General features: G+C 45.1%; 1 protein-coding gene across 2 annotated transcripts in view; it reads right to left on the bottom strand.

Moving 5' to 3' along the window:
* Window positions 1-18,568, bottom strand: part of CPXM2 (carboxypeptidase X, M14 family member 2) — a 130,354-nt gene that overhangs the window by 63,427 nt on the left and 48,359 nt on the right. For both annotated transcript variants that reach the window (XM_008516223.2, XM_070631770.1), the window contains exon 4: window positions 14,877-15,016. In XM_008516223.2, the coding sequence (XP_008514445.2) occupies window positions 14,877-15,016 (140 nt within the window). The remainder of the gene's footprint in view (window positions 1-14,876; window positions 15,017-18,568) is intronic.

The following is an 18,568-nucleotide window of genomic DNA, read 5'->3' as shown; positions in this document are numbered from 1 at the left end:
TTTAAATCAGTCTTCTGAACAATCTTTGATCAAAGAAAAAACTAAAATTGAAACTATAGAATACCTAGAAATCAATGATAATAAAAATATTATATATCAGAACCAACAGAACAGTGCTAAAGCAGTACTCAGCAAAAGTTGCTCAATCCTACAAACTTATACCACTAGATATGAGAGGGAAAAACAAATGAATTAAGTATTCAAATCAGGCAGTTAACAGAACAATAAAATAAATCTTTAAAAAAAGCAAAGAAAAGGGGCCGGCCCAGTGGTGCAGCAGTTAAGTTCCCACGTTCTGCTCCAGCAGCCCAGGGATTCCTGGTTCAGATGCCAGGCACGGACCTGCACACCGCTTGTCAAGCCATGCTGAGGCAGGCATCCCACATATGAAAATTGGAGGAAGATGGGCACTAATGTTAGCTGAGGGCTAATCTTCCTCAGTAAAAAGAGGAGGATTGGTGATGGGTGATAGCTCAGGGCTAATCTTCCTCAGCAAAAAGAGGAGGATTGGTGGTGGGTGATAGCTCAGGGCTAATCTTCCTCAAAAAAAAAAAAAAAAAGAAAAGAATCAATTTTCAAAAAAGAAATTAATGAATTCAAAAACAGAAAAATAGCAGAACTAATAAATAATTTCAAAGAATGTTTGTTCTTGAGAAAAATGATAAAATAGATTAAGTAATCTGAGGAAGAAAAAAGGGGGAAGCACAAATACTTAAAATAAAAATAACACAGAGAAAATGATCATTGATTAGAAGAAATTAAAAGAATCTTCAAGAGATAATTTTGGTGAATCAGATACAAATACATTTGAAAACACAAATTTTCTAGGACAATAGAATTTATCAAAACCAGCTGAAGAGACAGAAAATCTGAACAGCCTAAGCACCAGAGCAGAAAGAGGCAGTCGTTACAGAACCCTGTACCAGCCCCCCGGAGCCTCATGCGGGACGCATTCAAAGTTGAGAAACGGAGGACATCGTCCCTCACTTGGAAGATTTGATACCAAAACCCAACAAAGACGGCTCACAAAAAGGAAACTTTAGCCTAATGTCACAAATGAATATTGATGCAAAATCTTAAATAACATATTAGCAAGCAATACCATTGACCAATGGTCCAAAGAAAGGAAATTCTTAGGTGTAAATCTAACGAAACGCGTACAGGACTTACATGCTCGAAACTATAAAATGCTGGTGAAAGGGGCTGAAGAAGATCTAAATAAATGAGAAAACACTCTGTGTTCACAGATTGGAAGAGTCAACATGGTGGAGTTCCCAATTCTTCCCAAACTGATATACAGATATAGAAAAAGATAAGCTGCTGACATACAGGCTTAATGCAATTCCTATTAAACTTCAGTAAGATCTTTTTATAGTTATAAACAAGATTATTCTAAAATTAATAGAGAAAGGCAAAGGAACTAGAACAGCTAAAATAATTTTGAAAAAGAAAAAAGTGGGAGAAATCCATCTACCCAGTTTCCAGACCTTATAGAGGTACAGTAATCAAGACTGTGGTATAGGGACGGAGAGACACAAAGATCTGTGGAACGGCATAGAGAACCCAGAAATAAATCCACACAAATAGGGCCAACGGGTTGTTAACAAAGATGTAAAAGTAATTCAATGGTGAAAGAATAGTCTTTTCAACAAATGGTGCTGAAGCAATTATCTATCTATAGGCAAAAAAATTAAAGATTCACAGGCAATTATATATCATTAGGTTTAATGAGATCATTAAATCTCATTAAACCTCACATTTTATATAAAACTTAACTGAAAATGGACCATAGATTTAAATGTAAAACAAAAATATAAAACTTCAGAAGATAATAGAGGAGAAAATCTTTGGGATCTAGAGCTTAGTAAAGAGTTCTTAGATGTGACATCAAATGCATAATCCATGAAACAAAAAAAATCAATAAATTGGACTTGACTGAAATTAAAAACTTTTCTCCTGAGAAGCCAATATGAAGCCAGCGTGAAGAGGATGAAAAGATAAGCCACAGACTGGGAGAAAATATTTACAAACCACGTATCTGACAAAGACATATCTAGATTTACAAAGAACTCTCAAAATTCAAGAGTAAAAAAACAAAAGAAGCAATTAGAACAGGGACAAAAGACATGAAAGACATTTCACTAAAGAAGATACACAGATGGCAAATAAGCACATGAAGAGATGCTCAGCAGCAGCAGCTGGCAGAGCAATGCAAATTAAGACCATGATGAGAGACCACTGCACAATTCCTAGAACAGCTAAAATAAAAATAATTACGAGACCAAATGCTGGCAAGAATGTGGAGAAACCAGACCGCCATATATTCCTGGTGAGAATGTATAATGATACAGCCACTCAGGAAGATAGCTTCTTACAAAACTCAGCATGCAATTAACACAGAAACACGATCCATTTGAAAAAAAAAAAACCTTATTTTTTAAAAACACAAAACAGTACAAAGAGTTAAAAGGAACATCTGAACAAATGGAAAAGCTGACCCCGTGTTCTGATTAGAGGAAAACGTCTCTCAGGGATGCAGTTCTCCCCCAATTAACCATCCAAGTTAAGGTGATACCTTCTAACACATGACCCGAAATTCTTTTTGGAGATAATTTGCTCTTAACGAAAAGTTCATATAAAAAAAGAATATGGCAAAAATATCCAGGAAACTCCTGAAAAGATTAAGAAAGAGGAAGAACTAAATTTACGAGGTAGCAGAACGGCACACACTATAATAGCTAGACAGCAGTGTGGTACTGGCAGATAAAGACAGCAACGGGACAGAATAAAAAGTCCAGATGTAAACCCCACGATGGACAGGAATTGAGAGTGTTACACTCGGGGCATTTTAGTTGGTGTCCCTTGGGGCTTCTATAACAAAACATCCTAGACTGAGTGGCTCGTAAACAACAGAAATGTATTTCTTACAGTTCTGGAGGCTGGAAGTCCCAGATCAGGGTGCCGGCACGGTCGGACAGAAGCCCTCTTCCAGATCACGGACTTCTCACTGCGTCCTCACACTGTGGAAGGGGCTAGGGAGCTTTGTGGGGCCTCCTTTATAAGGGCATTAATCCCAATCATGAGGACTCTGCTCTCATGACCTAATCACCTCCCAAAGTACCCACCCCAAATGCCATCACCTGAGGTATGAAGATCTAACATACGAACTTCAGGAGGACACATTCAGACCACAGGAACTGGAGAAAAAAGGGATCAAGTGATCAATAATGTCAGGACATCCTGGTGGCCATTAGAGGGTAAAAAGAGCTTGATCTATTACATATACCCTACACCAAAATGTATTTCATATGGTTCAAAGATTTCAAAGTAAAAATTGAAATCACAAAAGTACTAGAAGAAAATATGGGGGAAATCATTTATCTCTTTAGAAAGGACAAGGCCTTTCTAAGTATGACATAAACCTTAAGAGGCTAATTATGTTAACCATATGAAAATTCAATTTTTTTTTTTGTTCTTTTGTTTTGCTGAGGAAGATCGCCCTGAGCTAACATCCACGCCAATCTTCCTCTTTTTTTTAGTATGTGAGGCACCAGCACAGCATGATCGCTAACAGAGCGGTGTTGCTCGACACCCAGGAACTGAACCCAGGCTGCTGAAGCAGAGCACGCTGAACTAGTCTACCAGTTCAAATTTTTTGTACAGCAAAAAGTACTCTAAGCAAAGTGACAATAAAAGAAATAATTGGTGAAAATATGAGTAGCTCAAATCACAGTCAAAGAACTGATTCTGGGTGGACACAGGGTAAGACCTGAGGTGCCCACCGGAGTCTCACAGCCATCGGTCCTCCAGGTCAGATTTTTCTCTCCCTCCACCTCACAAGAGATAGAATCTCCCCAAATCCTCAGCAACAACCACCATCAGCTTCAGCAAATACCATCTGACATGACAAATGAGCAAAATCAGTCAACTCAAAGGACCTCCAATAACCCCACACCTCAGCTGTAAGCAGCAGTGGGTGTCGTCCACTTTCTCACACAAGTAGCACTGTTAAATCCTTTTTCCATCAGGGAGGAAGACTTCAAAAATCTCTCCTCATTTTTAGGCCAACTTTCTGTTGGCGCTGTGAGGAAGCTGGCAGCCTCCTCTTCCTGTCCATCTTTGACAGAGCTTAGCAGGCTGAAATCCTGGCTGAGGCCAAGTTATAACTCTAGGCAAGACCACTGCTCCCCAGAGCTCTAAACTTGCCTTTAGTAGCTTCTGGAAACAATATGGAATAAAAAAGTTGTATCTCTTGTCTACAGTAAGCCTGGGCATGGACAACTCCCGAGAACATAAGTGCATACTCCTCCTCATTCACTCCTGCTCCCTCTCCCGTCCCTGCTGGGACCACGGTCACACAGTTCAACGCTTCTGCCACATTCTCAGGACAGCCAAATGCTGGACACTGAAAAAGCAGCCCAGGGATTTATTGAATTTTTCACTTTCTGGTCACTATGGCTTTTTGAGAATGCAGACCATAGGAGGGAATGTTATAAACTTAGAAATATTACCTATTTTCCATTACCTCCAGTAAAAATGTTTACCAGAGACAGGGAGGGAAAAAATGCCACTTTGGGGTACAAGTTCCATAAATTTGGGTAAAGAGCGAGACAGTTCCTAGTTACAAAGCCCATTGCAGAGAACTAAAAGTAAAAAGAAGGGACAGACCTTCCTTGACTGTGACGAGGTTACGTCCCGATAAACCCGTCGTAAGTTGAAAATAGGATAAGTCAAGACAAAAATGCATTTAGTACAGCTAACCTACTGAACACAGTAGCTTAGCCTGGCCTCCCTTAAACACCCTCAGAACACCTCCATTAGCCTAAAGTCGGGCAAAACCATCTGACACAAAGCCTATTTTATAATAAAGTGTTGACTAGCTCATGGAATTGATTGACTACTGTACTCAAAGTGAGAAACAGAACGGCTGTGTGGGACCAGAATGGTCATAAGGGCATCAGTTGTTCACCCTTGGGACCGGGGGCCCGATGGGCTGCCGCTGCCCAGCATCACAAGAGAGGACCAAGTATCACCAGCTGGGAATAGATCAAAATTCAAAATTCGAAGTATGGTTTCTACTGAACGCCTATCGCTTTCAAACCATGGTGAAATAGAAAAATCGTTAAGTCAAACCATTTGTAAGCTGGGGCCCGTCTGTATTTAAAGTCCTCCAAATATGAAAGAGCCACTCGAGAGACCAGGATGAAAGGAACCAAAGAAACGGCTCAGAGGAATTCTAAAGAATGGGGAGGACAGGGTTGGCCCGATTCTGTTCACTTATAATGTGTGTGGGGCACAGAGCCGCCTGGCAGGCACTGTGACAGCCGGAGGCCTCTAACACAGCACGACCTCGCATCACAGAGCAAAGGGGTGGGCAGCTGGGCCTCGGGAGGACTTATCTGGGCCCTGGGCACGTCTGCCTCTCTGGGTACTCTTAGTTTTCCATGGCTGCTGTAAAATTACTGCATGCTCAGTGGCTTAAGTGGTGCACATTTATTATCTTAAGGCTCCAGAGGTCAGAAGTCCTGAAATCAAGGTGTCCGCAGAGCTGTGTTCTTCTGGAAGCTCCAGGGCAGACTCTGTTTCCTTGCACTGTCCGGCTCCTAGAGGCCACCCACATTCCCTGTTCTAGGCCCCTTCTTCTGTCTTCAGAGACTCCTTCTCACACTGCCATGTCTTATCTCTCTCTGCCTCCCTCTTCTACTCTCAGGGACACTTGTGATTACATGGGGCCCATCCGGACAATAGTCATCTATTTTAACGTCAGCTGATGAGCAACCTTAACTCCATCTGCAACCTTGAGTTCCTTTTGCCATGTAATCTAACGTATTCACAGGCTCTGGGGACCAGGAGGTGGACATCTTTGGGGGCCATCATTCTGCCGACCACAGGCCCCTTCCTCCATTAAAAAAAAAATTAATAAGTCATATTTTGAGCCAGCCCTGATGGCCTAGTGGTTAAAGTTCAGCGTGCTCTGCTTCCGCGGCCTGGGTTCAGCTCCCAGGTGTGGAACCACACCACTCACCTGTCAGTAGCCATGCTGTGGCGGTGGCTCACATAGAAGAACCAGAAGGACTGACAACTAGAGTATATAACTATGTGATGGGGCTTTGGGAGGAAAAAAGAAAAAGAGAGGAAGATTGGTAATGGATGTTAGCTCAGGGAAAATCTTTCCCAGCAAAAAAAACTAAAAGTTATATTTTATGACCGCGTTGGTATAAAGACTAATACACTAACATGATATATTAAAGTTTTCTTTGACCTAAAAGTTCATTTATTTTCTCCTGATTGTAAAAGAAGTTAAACACTGTCATGTGCCCCTAAAGGTCGTGAGGCCCCAGGCACCAAGCCTGCTGTGTCTGATGGGAATGTCGGGCCTGGGGTCAGCCGCGCAATGTCCCCTGGCCCGTGCCTCAGAAGGCACTTAGATGAAGCATGCACAGATCTATTCACAGGCGCAAGGCCACAGGCACAGGAGAAAACCGTGAGTGACAGTCAGGGAGGAAGGAGCAGAAAGGACAGTAGCTTCGCTCTGAGGCAGAGAGAGAAACCAAGTTAGCGAGGCTCTGCACCCGAGTCTACTCGTCCAGAGAGTGGGACAGGACAGGGACGTCCCCACAGAACACCGAGAGTACCATGTGAGCAGATGCCAAGTGCTCAGCAGCCCTGGTGCAGGGAACCAACGTGTTTCTATTGAAAGAAACTTCCTGCTAGCCAAATGTAACCAACAAAATACAGACGTGGCACAGGAGTATTTTCGCAAAATGTCAGACTTGACATCTTAACCACGATGTGATTGATTCGGTTCTAAAGTCTTTCCTGAGTGCCCTCTGGGGGTGCTGGGGGCCCTGGAGCTTGGAGCCGTGGAAGGCTGGGAGGAAGGGGGCTCTGAGGAAGGGGAGGGGTGCGAGGAGGCCACAGCCACGGTTCACTGAGTGTCTGCTATGTGTCCAGAATGTGCCAGTGCTGTCCCTCTGCATAGCATTGAACACTCGCAACAAGCTGAGAGAGCAAGTGGTCCTTTCTTCTCACAGACCAGGAAACTGAGGCTTGGGAGGGTGAGAAGACCACCTGGACCACCCACCTACTCAGGGCTGCCTCTGGTTAATGACTCGAAGACCACACAGAGAGAGCGAGGCCCATCAGAGAGAGGAGAGAGCTGAGGCTTGGCTGGAGAGAAGAAAGAGGGATGGGGGCGGGGCTGGCATGTGAGCAGGACCCTCCACAAAAGACGGGAAGGAATCCTAAGAAAACGGCAGCAATGCTGACTGTTGTTAGAGGGTGCGCATGCACTGTGTGCCAAGGGCCATCTCAACTGCCTGCCCTGCATTAACTCATTTCATCCCCACGACAAGCCTACGTGCCAGGCACTATTATTACCTCCATTTTACAGATGAAGAAACTGAGGCCCAGGAAGGCTCAGAAACACAGCCAAGGCCACACACCAAGGGAGTCTGGCCTCCCAGTCTTACTCTGGAATCTACGCTCTTGTCTGCTCTCCCATTCCAGGTGAGGACCTGGACATCTGAGAAGGAAGGACAGCAAAGGAATGTGAGAGCATATGCCCACAGGGTGCAGCACACTCCTCTTAGGGGTTTACGCACTAAAGAGCCCCCTGTGCTGGGTGGACACTGGGCTAGGGTGGGGGGCTTGCCAGTCCCTGAGAGGAGAGACAGGATGTGATCTAACAGTTTCAAATGATGGAGCGGGGGTGGGGGAGGTGGTCACTGAGACCTTCCCTCTGCAGGGCACTGATCTAGCACTGGGCATCCGTGGCAAACAAAAGTCAGGCCCTGCCTGCTCTGGGAGCGACATCAGTGCAAGTACAAACAAATAAATAGGCAATGAAATAAAGCTAAGTGAGGACACAGCGACTGAGAGTGGGTTTCAGTGGTCAGAGAAAGCCTCAGAATGCACAGAGAGTTGTGCCTTCAGGCAGAGGGAATGGTAGGTGCAAAGGCCCTGGGGCAGGAGCATGCTTTCTGTATCTGTGGAAGGAAGAGGGGGCTCCTTGGCTAGGAGTACAATGAGCAGAGGGAATGAGGTCAGCCAGCCAGGGGGAGCCAGTCCACATCAGGCCTCGTAGGTCAAGGCGTGGGAGCATTATGTGCGCTAAGCAGGGGAAAGGGCCCACTGTAGAGGGGCCCTCTCCACCAGGAAACAGATGAAAAGAAAGGTCCCCGCCCAGCAACCATCTGGAGGGTTTCCTAGGTAGTCAGAGCAGGGCACAAGGACCCTTGGAGAAAGCAGGGAGAAGCTTCAGCCCCAGGAAGGGGCTCTGGAATTGTTTCCATTACAGCTTTTACCATCCGAGAATTCATTCCTTAGTCACAGGCACCCATAAAACCAAGGATGAGCCCACACAGCCCTCAGCGAGAACTTTATTTTAAATAACTACACCTGCATTGTTGAAACATACCTAAAACAAAGAAATGGTTGCATGCCTGGCCTTCTACTTGAACTTGGAGATGTTTTCATTAAAATCCTTCTACTTCATGCCAAACTCGGCAGTTCAAAAACTGACAGTTTCCAAAGAGGTTAGAGAGGAGTTTGGAAACTTCTGTCTCCCCAGCCCCCCACAGGTGCCAAACATTTCATTGCGCCAATCAGCAGGCAGACACAGCATGATACATTCTGAAAACCTAGGCGCTCTGCCCCGGGCGGACGAGGAAATGACTGATGAAGCACCAGCCGCCTCCCTTTGAGCTCTGCTTCCAGGGGCTGCGAGCATCCTCGAGCTGCCGGCCCAGCCCTGGCCGCCCTTCCCGCTGCCCCAGGCAGGCTGCTCTGTGTTGGGGCCCAGACCCACCCCGGGGGGAAAGAAAGAACTGCAAAGGCCAGGATCCATCCTCTGGGAGCAGAACGCCAGACAAGGCTGAAAGGAAACGGAGGACCCAGGTGAACACTTCTCACTGGGGAAACCAGAGGTCCAGTCACGGGGCAGAGCCCTGGGCGTGGAAGGTGTTGGGAAGGTTCCATCTCCATCCCCCGTCCCTGGATGAACACCCTCCAGCAGCTTCTCTATTTCCTCTGCCTCTTCTCACCCTTATTTTCCTTCCCGCACAGACCCTCCATCTCTTCAGCTGCCTCCTCATCTCCTCCAGAGCTGGGGCCCACCACGCCTTGGAGATTCTCCCAACACGGACAGCGCTGAGGGCCAACCCTGCAGCCTCCAGATTCCCAGACATCTGCTCCTCTCCAACCCTCCACTCACGCCCCCCTGACCCCAGTTATCATCTCTACTGCCCTGTGGAGTCCTCAGATGGCCTCTGCCCTCCCGGGCCATGCCCCCATCACTTGTGAAGCCTCATCTCCCCCAGGGACTCCTTGAACTTGCCCTTCACTTCCAGGGAATCAGCCCTCTGGCGTGACTCCTTCCCGACCAGCCCTAGATCTCAAGCTCACAACCCTTCACTCGGGACTCGCTCTGTGTCCTACCAGCTCCCATGATGCCCTTGCCCCTGGACTCCTCCAGCTGCACGGCCATCAACTCTACTGCCCCCTGAGTGGTGGAGAAAGTGCCACGGTGCCAGATGGGGCCATTAACAATCCCATGAGCTCCAGGATGCCAGCCGAACCCTCTCTGCAACTGGGCAGAGAATCTCCCTATCCTTTTTCTTTAAGTTTCCAACCCTTAACCTAGCATGCTCTGCAGAGGACCCCACCTCGTACTGCACCAAGAATATAAACCCTACGGCATGAAGGCTCCGACTCCCCGACTCCACCACCTCAGGGCACCAGGAAACCCTCCTCCTTCCAGGGTGAGCCCCGCCGCCTGTGTCAGCTCCACTCCTCACCGCCACCCCACATCCTGCAGAGACCTGCCCCATTGGCCACCGTCCTCAACTACGGACACAGCTGTCTCCAGGAAAAACGTGGGGAAATCGGCGTTTCCTCGGTCTTGTCTTCCTTCTGGTTTGGTACCTCGTCCGCTCCTTTCCTTCACCATCAGAATTCTCGAGGGGGAAGCCCACGTTCGGCATCTCTGCTAAGACTCTGCACTGGCAAAGAGAAAGTGAGCCTCTTCGGGCTGGGCTCAGGCTCATCTGCCACCTTTCTGTCCTCGGCCATGAGCCTGGCTCACAGCAGAAGCTCCATTCGTCTTGTTCTAAATAGCATAACTGCTTTTTAAAAACTCTGCCACCGAGTGGACCCTTCCCCAGGCCTCACCTCACAACACTCAGCAATCAAATCGCTGCCTCCCTTGAAGGACACATTCATGGACTCCCAAGAGATAACGAGAATTGTTTTGTTTATTAAACAATTAAAATTTAAAACCTCTGATTATTTTAAATTGCCTGTATTTCGCCCAAGTCATTAGGAGCATCTATTCACCTCAGGGGGAATAATTAACTTTCAATCATCACATCAGTTATAACTGTATCACTCATGTATCTAATATGCCTTCAGAAATTAGGGAAATACAAAATTGGCTTTTATGAGTATACTAACATTTCACTAAATTGCAATGCTGTGGGGAAGGATAATTTACATTGGTGAAAAAAATAAATTTTTCAAAATCATGAAAACAATTATATTTTATTACTTTCAAATAGCATAAATTATTTGAAAAATTATTACAACTAGAAGCATAGATTTTTTTTCCTCAGCTTGGCCATGATGGTTAACCTGGCTAAGCCTCACAACCAGCTGTACCGGCCCTTCCGTTTGTATCACAGGTTTGATAACAGCCCACCTATCTCCATCCCTCATCGACAGGTGCTTTGCTGATGCTGATGGACCTATTAAAGTATTGGGTTCTTCCGCCGGACTGAAAGTTCCCTGCAGGCAGGTCACTTCTCGCTCACGTCTGTCGCTAGTGCTCAATACAGAGTGCTCAACAACAGATGAACGCATCCATAAACACATGAAGAGAATGTCAGAAACAAATAAGATTATGGATGTTCATTTGCAAACACCAACCATAAAAGTCCTATAAATGAAAAGTATTGAATATTCTTAAATATATATTGTACTTCCAAGTGCTTCTATATTCCAACAACCAGACAGAAGCCATTTATAAACAGCAACATCCATTTGGCCAATCCCAAGGGGCCGGCAACCCCTTTCCTTTCCATTTCTAAAACATCACCAACCAAAATGCAACAGTCTGAGATGAGGGTATGTTCTGCACATTTAACTATAGAAATCAAACTCTAATTCCAACTCTGCCACTGCTTGTCTCCGTTTGAATTCCATATCTGCCTGCCTGCCCGTGGGATTCAGGAAGCAGCAATGGGCATGTGGAGGAGTCGGCAGGACTGTAACCCGCACGGGACGCCCTCGAGCTGACGAGTACCATTGTTACACAGTGATGCCTGGAATGAACCCTTCCTCCAGGGGTGCTCCTGGGAGGGGGTGGGGGACCAGGCTGGCAATGCTCCCCTTCAACTCCCAAAGTCACACAGAGCAGCCTCACCTGTCTGTATTTTCTAAATGTTTCCAAGAAAGATTTCATTGGAAGGAAGAATCTGTGGCCAAAAATAAAGCTTGAGAACCACTGTTTTAAATAAATCCAAAGAGGTGCAGAGGACAGAACCACCATTTATTGAGCACTTAATATATGCGGGGTAATTTTAAAACATGATAACCATTTCCTTTAACCCCCACCACATCTTTGTGAGATAGAGAATAGTTATCCCGTTTTAGAGAAGGACAAAATGAGGTTCAGAGAAGAGAAATCTCATCACCAGCAAGAGCCAAGAGCGATGATGTGATTTCAAAGCCACACTGTTTTACCGTCCATCTCTAGAAATCCTTGTCACTTCTCACCTTCTCTCTCCATGCACGCCCCCTTATAGTATAAGCCTGCTCTCGGTCATTTACACTCATAGATTAATTAACTCGATCCCATTTGGTGTGAATGAACCTTTGTCAATTTGTTACTTCCTAACAATATTCATTCATTACAGAATCATTGATGGAGCATCTAGTGGATGCTTGGTACTGGGCAAGGTCCTGGGGACACAGGCCACCAAGGCATTGCCTCTATCAGCGAGTACTCACAAACTAGTGGGGAGAAATACAGAAACCAATAAATAGGTATATTAAAAATGGTGCCACAGATGCCTGTACTAGGAAGAGCTTGGGGACAGAGGTCATGGGGAGAGGGAAAGACAGACAGCTACTGTCTTCTCTACCATCAGTATTTGGCGGTATCTCTTGCTGACATGTCTTCTGGTCATACTGGAACAGATCCCACTGCCTCCAGCATTATTCACGTTTCTGGGAGAAAGGGCTCAGATACCAAAATGTATCCTTGTCCCATTTCCCCTTCAGTCCTTAGAGCAGACAGTCCTATTCCAGGAGGTAAGACACACTGAAACTCAGCAGATTTCTTTTCATTGTCCTTGAAGAATAATTTGACTTGAAATACATTTAGACATAAAAAAAAAGACCCTGAGTCTTCAAAGCAATTCTACCCCTTGCCTTCCCGCTTCGATGTTCCTGTCCGAGACTTAAGTCAAAGGAAGACACCGTTCTACTGCAATTTCTAGTTCACCCCAAACCCTCTGTGTTGCTGGCTGAAATGGAATGTGAGTGTTACTCCCCTCCTGCTCTTTCTTTCTAATCCAATAATAGTCCCCTACCGGGCCTCTAATGGCGGTGCTTAGACAGAGAGCGTCCAGGCATGAGGCGGAGCCCCTGCTGTCATCCCCACGGGGAAGCTCAAGTCAGTCTTTCCTTCCAAGCCTCCATTTTCCTTGAGCAATTCTACTTTTTTTTTCCCAAAAGACTTGCCTTTCAGAATCTAAACAGTGAAAACAATTGTCACGGTAATAAGCCTCTGATTACAGCAAAATGCATGCCACAGAGCAACCCCAGGCCTACAGGAACACACCCGTGAGTGCTACTGAGAGGCAAAGCAAACACAGCGCGATCCACAAGAGAGCACAGACGCACAAGCAAGTGTTGTCAAAATGCACGAGTCACCCCAGCTCCAGAAATTTATTTGAAGGAAATAATTCACAGGAAGAAAGAAGTATGAAAATGCTTTCTTGCATATGATACGTGATAGTAGAAAATTGAGATGGTGATGGAGGCACGGCTGAGTAAATTATGGGCTATTAAAAATGATCATTACGAAGTCTGAGTAACAGGACAAAAAACGTTATGGATACCTTTTTAAGTTAAAAATAACAAAACTGCATATGTAATATGACTGCAAAGACGTAAAAAATTATGTTTGCCTAAGGATAGAGGAATCATGGGTAATGTTTAAAAATGTTGCTAGACGTTATAATACTGTCTTTACAATAAAACAGTACTCAGAGGAAAATGGATGATAAGTCATTGCCTGATAATTGTCAAGATGTAAGCAAAGTCCCCTTTACAGTGACAATGACAGGCACTTAAATGTGAGCGCAGATGTCAGGTTCCCTTCTCTTATCCCAGTTTATTTATTAATGTTGACCTTTCCAGGAATTAAAATTAATCTAATCAACAAATTACAGACAGATTGTACACGACTGCCACAGACAATCAGTAAATACTGAAAGGTGCCAAGACGGGAATGTGAGAGCGCGGTACAATCGGGACAGGGAGGGGAGGCAGGGCAGAGGGGTCTTAGCTGACTAGGTCCACAGTCTGTTTCCTAAGGTCACAGTGTGCGGCACTTGGGCTCGTGGCCTCTCAGTGTAGACAGATGTTAGAGAAACTTGGAAATCTCTTGTTTCAACTCAGACCCTGCAGACCCTCCTAGGCCTTGCCCAGTCCCCAACCTCTGCCTGCTTGCTGTCCACACCGCAGGAGCCACAGGACAATCCCACAGATACAGCCCTGCCTCTGTCTCCACAACCAGCCCTGGGCAGAGGTGGAGAGTTTTTGTTTTCTTTTGTTTTCGCATATATATTTTTTCATTCATTGTAGCAAAATATACATAACATAAAATGCATCATTTTTAAGTGTACAGTTCAGTGGCATTTAGTGTATTCACATTGTTGGGCAACCATCACCTCCATCCATCCCCAGAACTTCTCATCCTCCCAAACTGAAACCACACCCACTAAACACTACCCTCCCCCTCCCCAGGCCCTGACAGCCCCCCTTCCGCTTTCTGCTCTATGACTCTGACTACTCTGGGGACCTCACGTAAGGGGACTCAAACAGTGTTTGTCCTTTGTGTCTGACATTGCACTTAGCGTAATGTCCCCAAGGGTCATCCAGGGTGAAGCATGTATCAGAACTTCCTTCCTTTCTAAGGCTGAATACATTCCATCGTATGCACATACCATGAGACGGAGAGTTTTAATCGGCTGCAGCCCACCTCTCTTGGGACGACTATCAGGTCATCTTGTTACTGATCCAGCCTTGACTCCAAGCTCAGTTCTGAGAAATGGGTTTCCATCTCCTTCTCAGGCCTCACACTGGCTCATTCTCCACTTCTACAACTTCTCTAGTCGACCTTTATTTGGGAACCTGCCTAGACTTCCAGCCCTTCTTCCCAGAGTCTGGAAGATTCATACTTTCTACCCCAGGACAGTGGCTGGGGCCTGTCACCTGTTGCTCACTGCTTGTCCAGAGCTCCTACCTCTGGTGTTCAGTCCACCAGTCAGGGCACCAATAACTCACCAAGGATCCAAGATGGCAGCCCCCTGCCTAAACTGCACTGTTTTGACTGCACCTTTGTCAGCCTAACCTGCCTGGTGGATCCCTCTCTCTGTTCCCACACAAGGAAAGGGCATTGTTCCAAGAGATGCACCTTCCCAGTGGGACTTGTGTCACAGCAAGCCCAGAATCCTGTCTACATTCCAATTTTCTCCCCTCTACTGCCAATCACCAGATACCTCTCTGCAACTTTCCTGTCTCTGTCCAAACCCTAGAACATTAGACCCAAAGCACGGAGTCTAGAAAAGCACCGATCCAGCCACACTTACAGCCAGAGCGAGTTCCTTCCTTGAGTGATGACACCAGTGAATTTGGTCAAACGTCTGGCATCCACTTCAATCCACTGATGGAGGTCATTCCGTCCCGCGCACCACGCCCCATCGTAAAAGTCGTTTTCATTAATACCCGCCTGGAAAGAAAGAGAAATGTTCTTCAGAAAGACCCAGAATCGAAGAAAATTACGACAAGTTTTTTCATGAGACAGAGAGGAAGGGAGCAGGGGATAGAAGAGAATGAGGAAGAGGATAGAGAAAAAAACAAAAATCATTATGCCCTGAACTCCTTACTCTAAATCATAAAAGGAGTTGCTTATTATTAACACGTTGGAAATATCTCAATATGATACGTCCTCTTCTTGCCCAGTGTGAAAGATGAAATTAATGAGTTCTGCTATTACTCATTCACCCAGCACACACAGACCCCCTCCTACGTATCAGCCTACACACACCAGGTGCTGGGGATATGAAGGTGAATCGTTCCCTCTCAGAACCTCACCATCCAGGCAAGAAGAAAGAGATGAAAATAGATGAATTAGAACACAATGGGGCATGTGCTATTTCAGGAATAGGAGCAAACCGTTAGGGGAGCATTTAAGGTTAGTACAGCTAATGTCATCTGGAGGCACCAGGGACAGAAAGCCCCAAGGCAAAGGTGATATTTGAGGTGGGTGTTGAAGGGCAAGTTCACCTAGTGAATATTTATTTATTAGCATTTAAGTCATTTGATGTGTTGAGTATCAGCTGCTATTGCTACCAAAGATTCTTTTGATCTGAATTTACAACGTAGGTGAAGTTTCTGCTCTGGAATGTTCCCTATATTATCACCATTTGAAGAGAGAATTCCCTGACCTTTAAAAAAAAAGAAGAAAAAGGAGAACATTTGAACCAAATGAAGCTTCCTAATTTACTAAGACACTTTCTACATTAATCTCATTTTTCCACGGCTATTTCACAAGTACATGGTCAGATGAGAATAAGTCTAAATGATAGTTGAAAGATAAAAATGATGGGCCAGCCTATCTTCTCTAACTCTGAGGAGTTTTCAGCTCAAATTCTGGGACAGCCTTACTTCTAATGGCCAACGGTGATGTGAAACTCAGAGTCCAGCTACAGCAGAGGAACAACCTGGCCAAGGGTTCCATTAGCAAACTCTATCCATCACTGCACCAGCTAACATAGCCTTGTATCAGGACCAAACCACCATACGTGCATTCCCAATCTACTCTTGAAACAAGCTTGAAGGAGCTCTAAGGGCAAATGTCAGAATACTAACATATCGTGGTCCTCTACAAGCACTGCTATCTCAAATGAGGGTGGACAAGAAAGCTACGAGTCAGCACTCTCCAGAAACCCAAGCTCTTAATTAACCAGCACCACAGGGTCTGAGGGCATACAGGGTGTCTGTAATAAGGACCTCGAGGTGCTGCAAGGTCCTGCCTTCTAGAACCATCAAAGAAAGGCTGAATTTTCCAAGTGTGTATGATGGGTCCTTCACTGTGCTTCAGCGCATTTTGTTAAAGTAATGGTGACTCTATTAAGCATGATCTCTTATTTCCCAACGCTGCCAGTCGACAGGGAGATCACTGTCCCAGCCCGACGACTGTAATTACACAATCACTCCCTCCCGTCATCGAAGGCCCTTGTCCCCCCACGACAGGGACCCGCAGCACATTACTGACTTACACTATCACAACTCATTTCTTTCCAGAAACTAGAATATGCACTTCGTTTTTGTTGTGGTTCCTCTTTTCTTGTAAACAACCCAGGAGACTGCTGTTTAGAATAGTTCCATCCACTTATTAAAACTAACCTTCACCAGGCCTCTGTATGTGCCAAGTATGGCCCAGGCAAGAAGCAAGTGAAGGCAGAAAACGTGTGCAGCCCTGCCCTCCTGGAGCTCAGAATGGACAGACAGACTGAAGTCCACACACTGCGCTTAGGCCTTAGTCTTGGCATCTTAAAATCCACCACTGCACCAAACGCTGGTTAAGAGCTCGTGCACTGACATCCCCGTGCTTGAGTGTGAATCCCGGCTCTGCCACTTATACATTCTATAAACCCAGGCAATTTGCCTAAGGGCTCTGTGCCTCAGTTTCCCATGCATTAAAAGGAGGACAATGATCATTTCTCCCATAGGGTGTTGATTGTGTTTCTAACAGGGCCTGGTACATAGCGTGGGTTCAAAAAGAAATAAGCACTCAATAAATGTTAGCTATCAGTATATTTAAAACAATGAATATTTGGCAAATTATGAAATATGGGTGCTTTACAAATTATTTCAAATTTTAAAAAATTCTAGAAAATCACAATATTATTCCAGGTAATAGCTGTCAAATTTTCTACAATTCAAATATCCAGAATAGAGTTACAAAATCTGAAAAAAGAGGAGACCCATGAGTCTAAAGTTCTCAACAGCATGTTGCCCCTCAGGGAATCATTTTTGTCTGTCACACTGGAGGAGGTGTGTGCCAGTGGCAACTAACAGATAGAGGCCAGGGATGTTGCTAAACATTCTACAATGCACAGCACAGCAGCCACCACAAAGAATTACTTGACCCAAAATGTCAGTTGTGCCAAGGCTGAGAGTGCCTGGTCATGCGCCAGGCCCACAAGAACGGAGCTGCCACACAGCCCAGGGTCTTACCATTATAGGATCACGGAAGCTTGGAGGAGCTATCCTCATGCCATTGAACCAAAGTCTACTGATGGGGATTTGGAAGTAAATTTTAGGGGCCTAGTTTCGCCAGCCTGGATATTTTGCTTCTGCTGCTAATCTCAGTTCTTTCTGAGCACACAAGACAGTCAGTTAAATGTGGTAGGGTGTCAAGGGACTGGAGAGTCCTTCCTGAAGCTGACTCATGGTGGAAATGACAGCCACCTCTGCAAAACTGATTATGAATTTATAGAGCAAGTGCCTGGGAGAATTCAGTAAAAAAGGAGGTACCAGCCCCAGAGATGTCACCAAATTACACTACAGTGCAATAAATTATATTCATACAACATCTCTGTGAACCAAGAAAAGGGTACATTGATCCCTTGCTGCTTAATAATGCAATAAAATACTTGATAAATTTTGGAGAAATTTCAATCAGAAGTTGTTGAAATAAAAGGTTTGATTCTTTAAAGTATATGCTAGTCTTGAAAACGCCACTACCATGGAATGATTATTTGTACTATGGCCCCAAATAAATTGAGAATTAATGTGATTTTCTCAAGGCAATTAAGTTGTATGCATCATTTATTGCAAAGAAAACCACCAATGCGTCTATCAGACTATTTTGCTTAAGATAAATGTGGTAATTATTAAATCCATAACAAAGAGAAAACCTAATACTATTCATTTAAGATCAATTAAAGAAGATTTTTCTGTTTCGAGATGATGGAGTTAGTATATTGGTTTTACCATGTTCTTCTCTCAAAAATTCTCCCCAAACAAAGAAAACAAGAAATACAACCTGGATCTCTGATAAAGCTAGGACACATTTATAATCCCCAAACTACAATATAAGAGGACAGGAATCGGATGGCAGAATCTGAGTGACTCAGTCAGAGAAAAACACGCAGACTTCCCAGCGGCACACCAGCGAGGAGACAGCCACAGAACCTGAAGCCGCTCAGAGGTAGGTTCTCAGGTATTGCGGAAGGTGAGAGGCAAGCAGGACTGAAAACAGGGAACTGATTCA

The sequence above is a fragment of the Equus przewalskii genome, chromosome 1 (genome assembly GCF_037783145.1).
Source record: "Equus przewalskii isolate Varuska chromosome 1, EquPr2, whole genome shotgun sequence".
Taxonomy (NCBI): domain Eukaryota; kingdom Metazoa; phylum Chordata; class Mammalia; order Perissodactyla; family Equidae; genus Equus; species Equus przewalskii.
The sequence above is the reverse complement of the archived record's forward strand: the minus strand, read 5'-3'. Positions and strand labels throughout refer to the sequence as shown.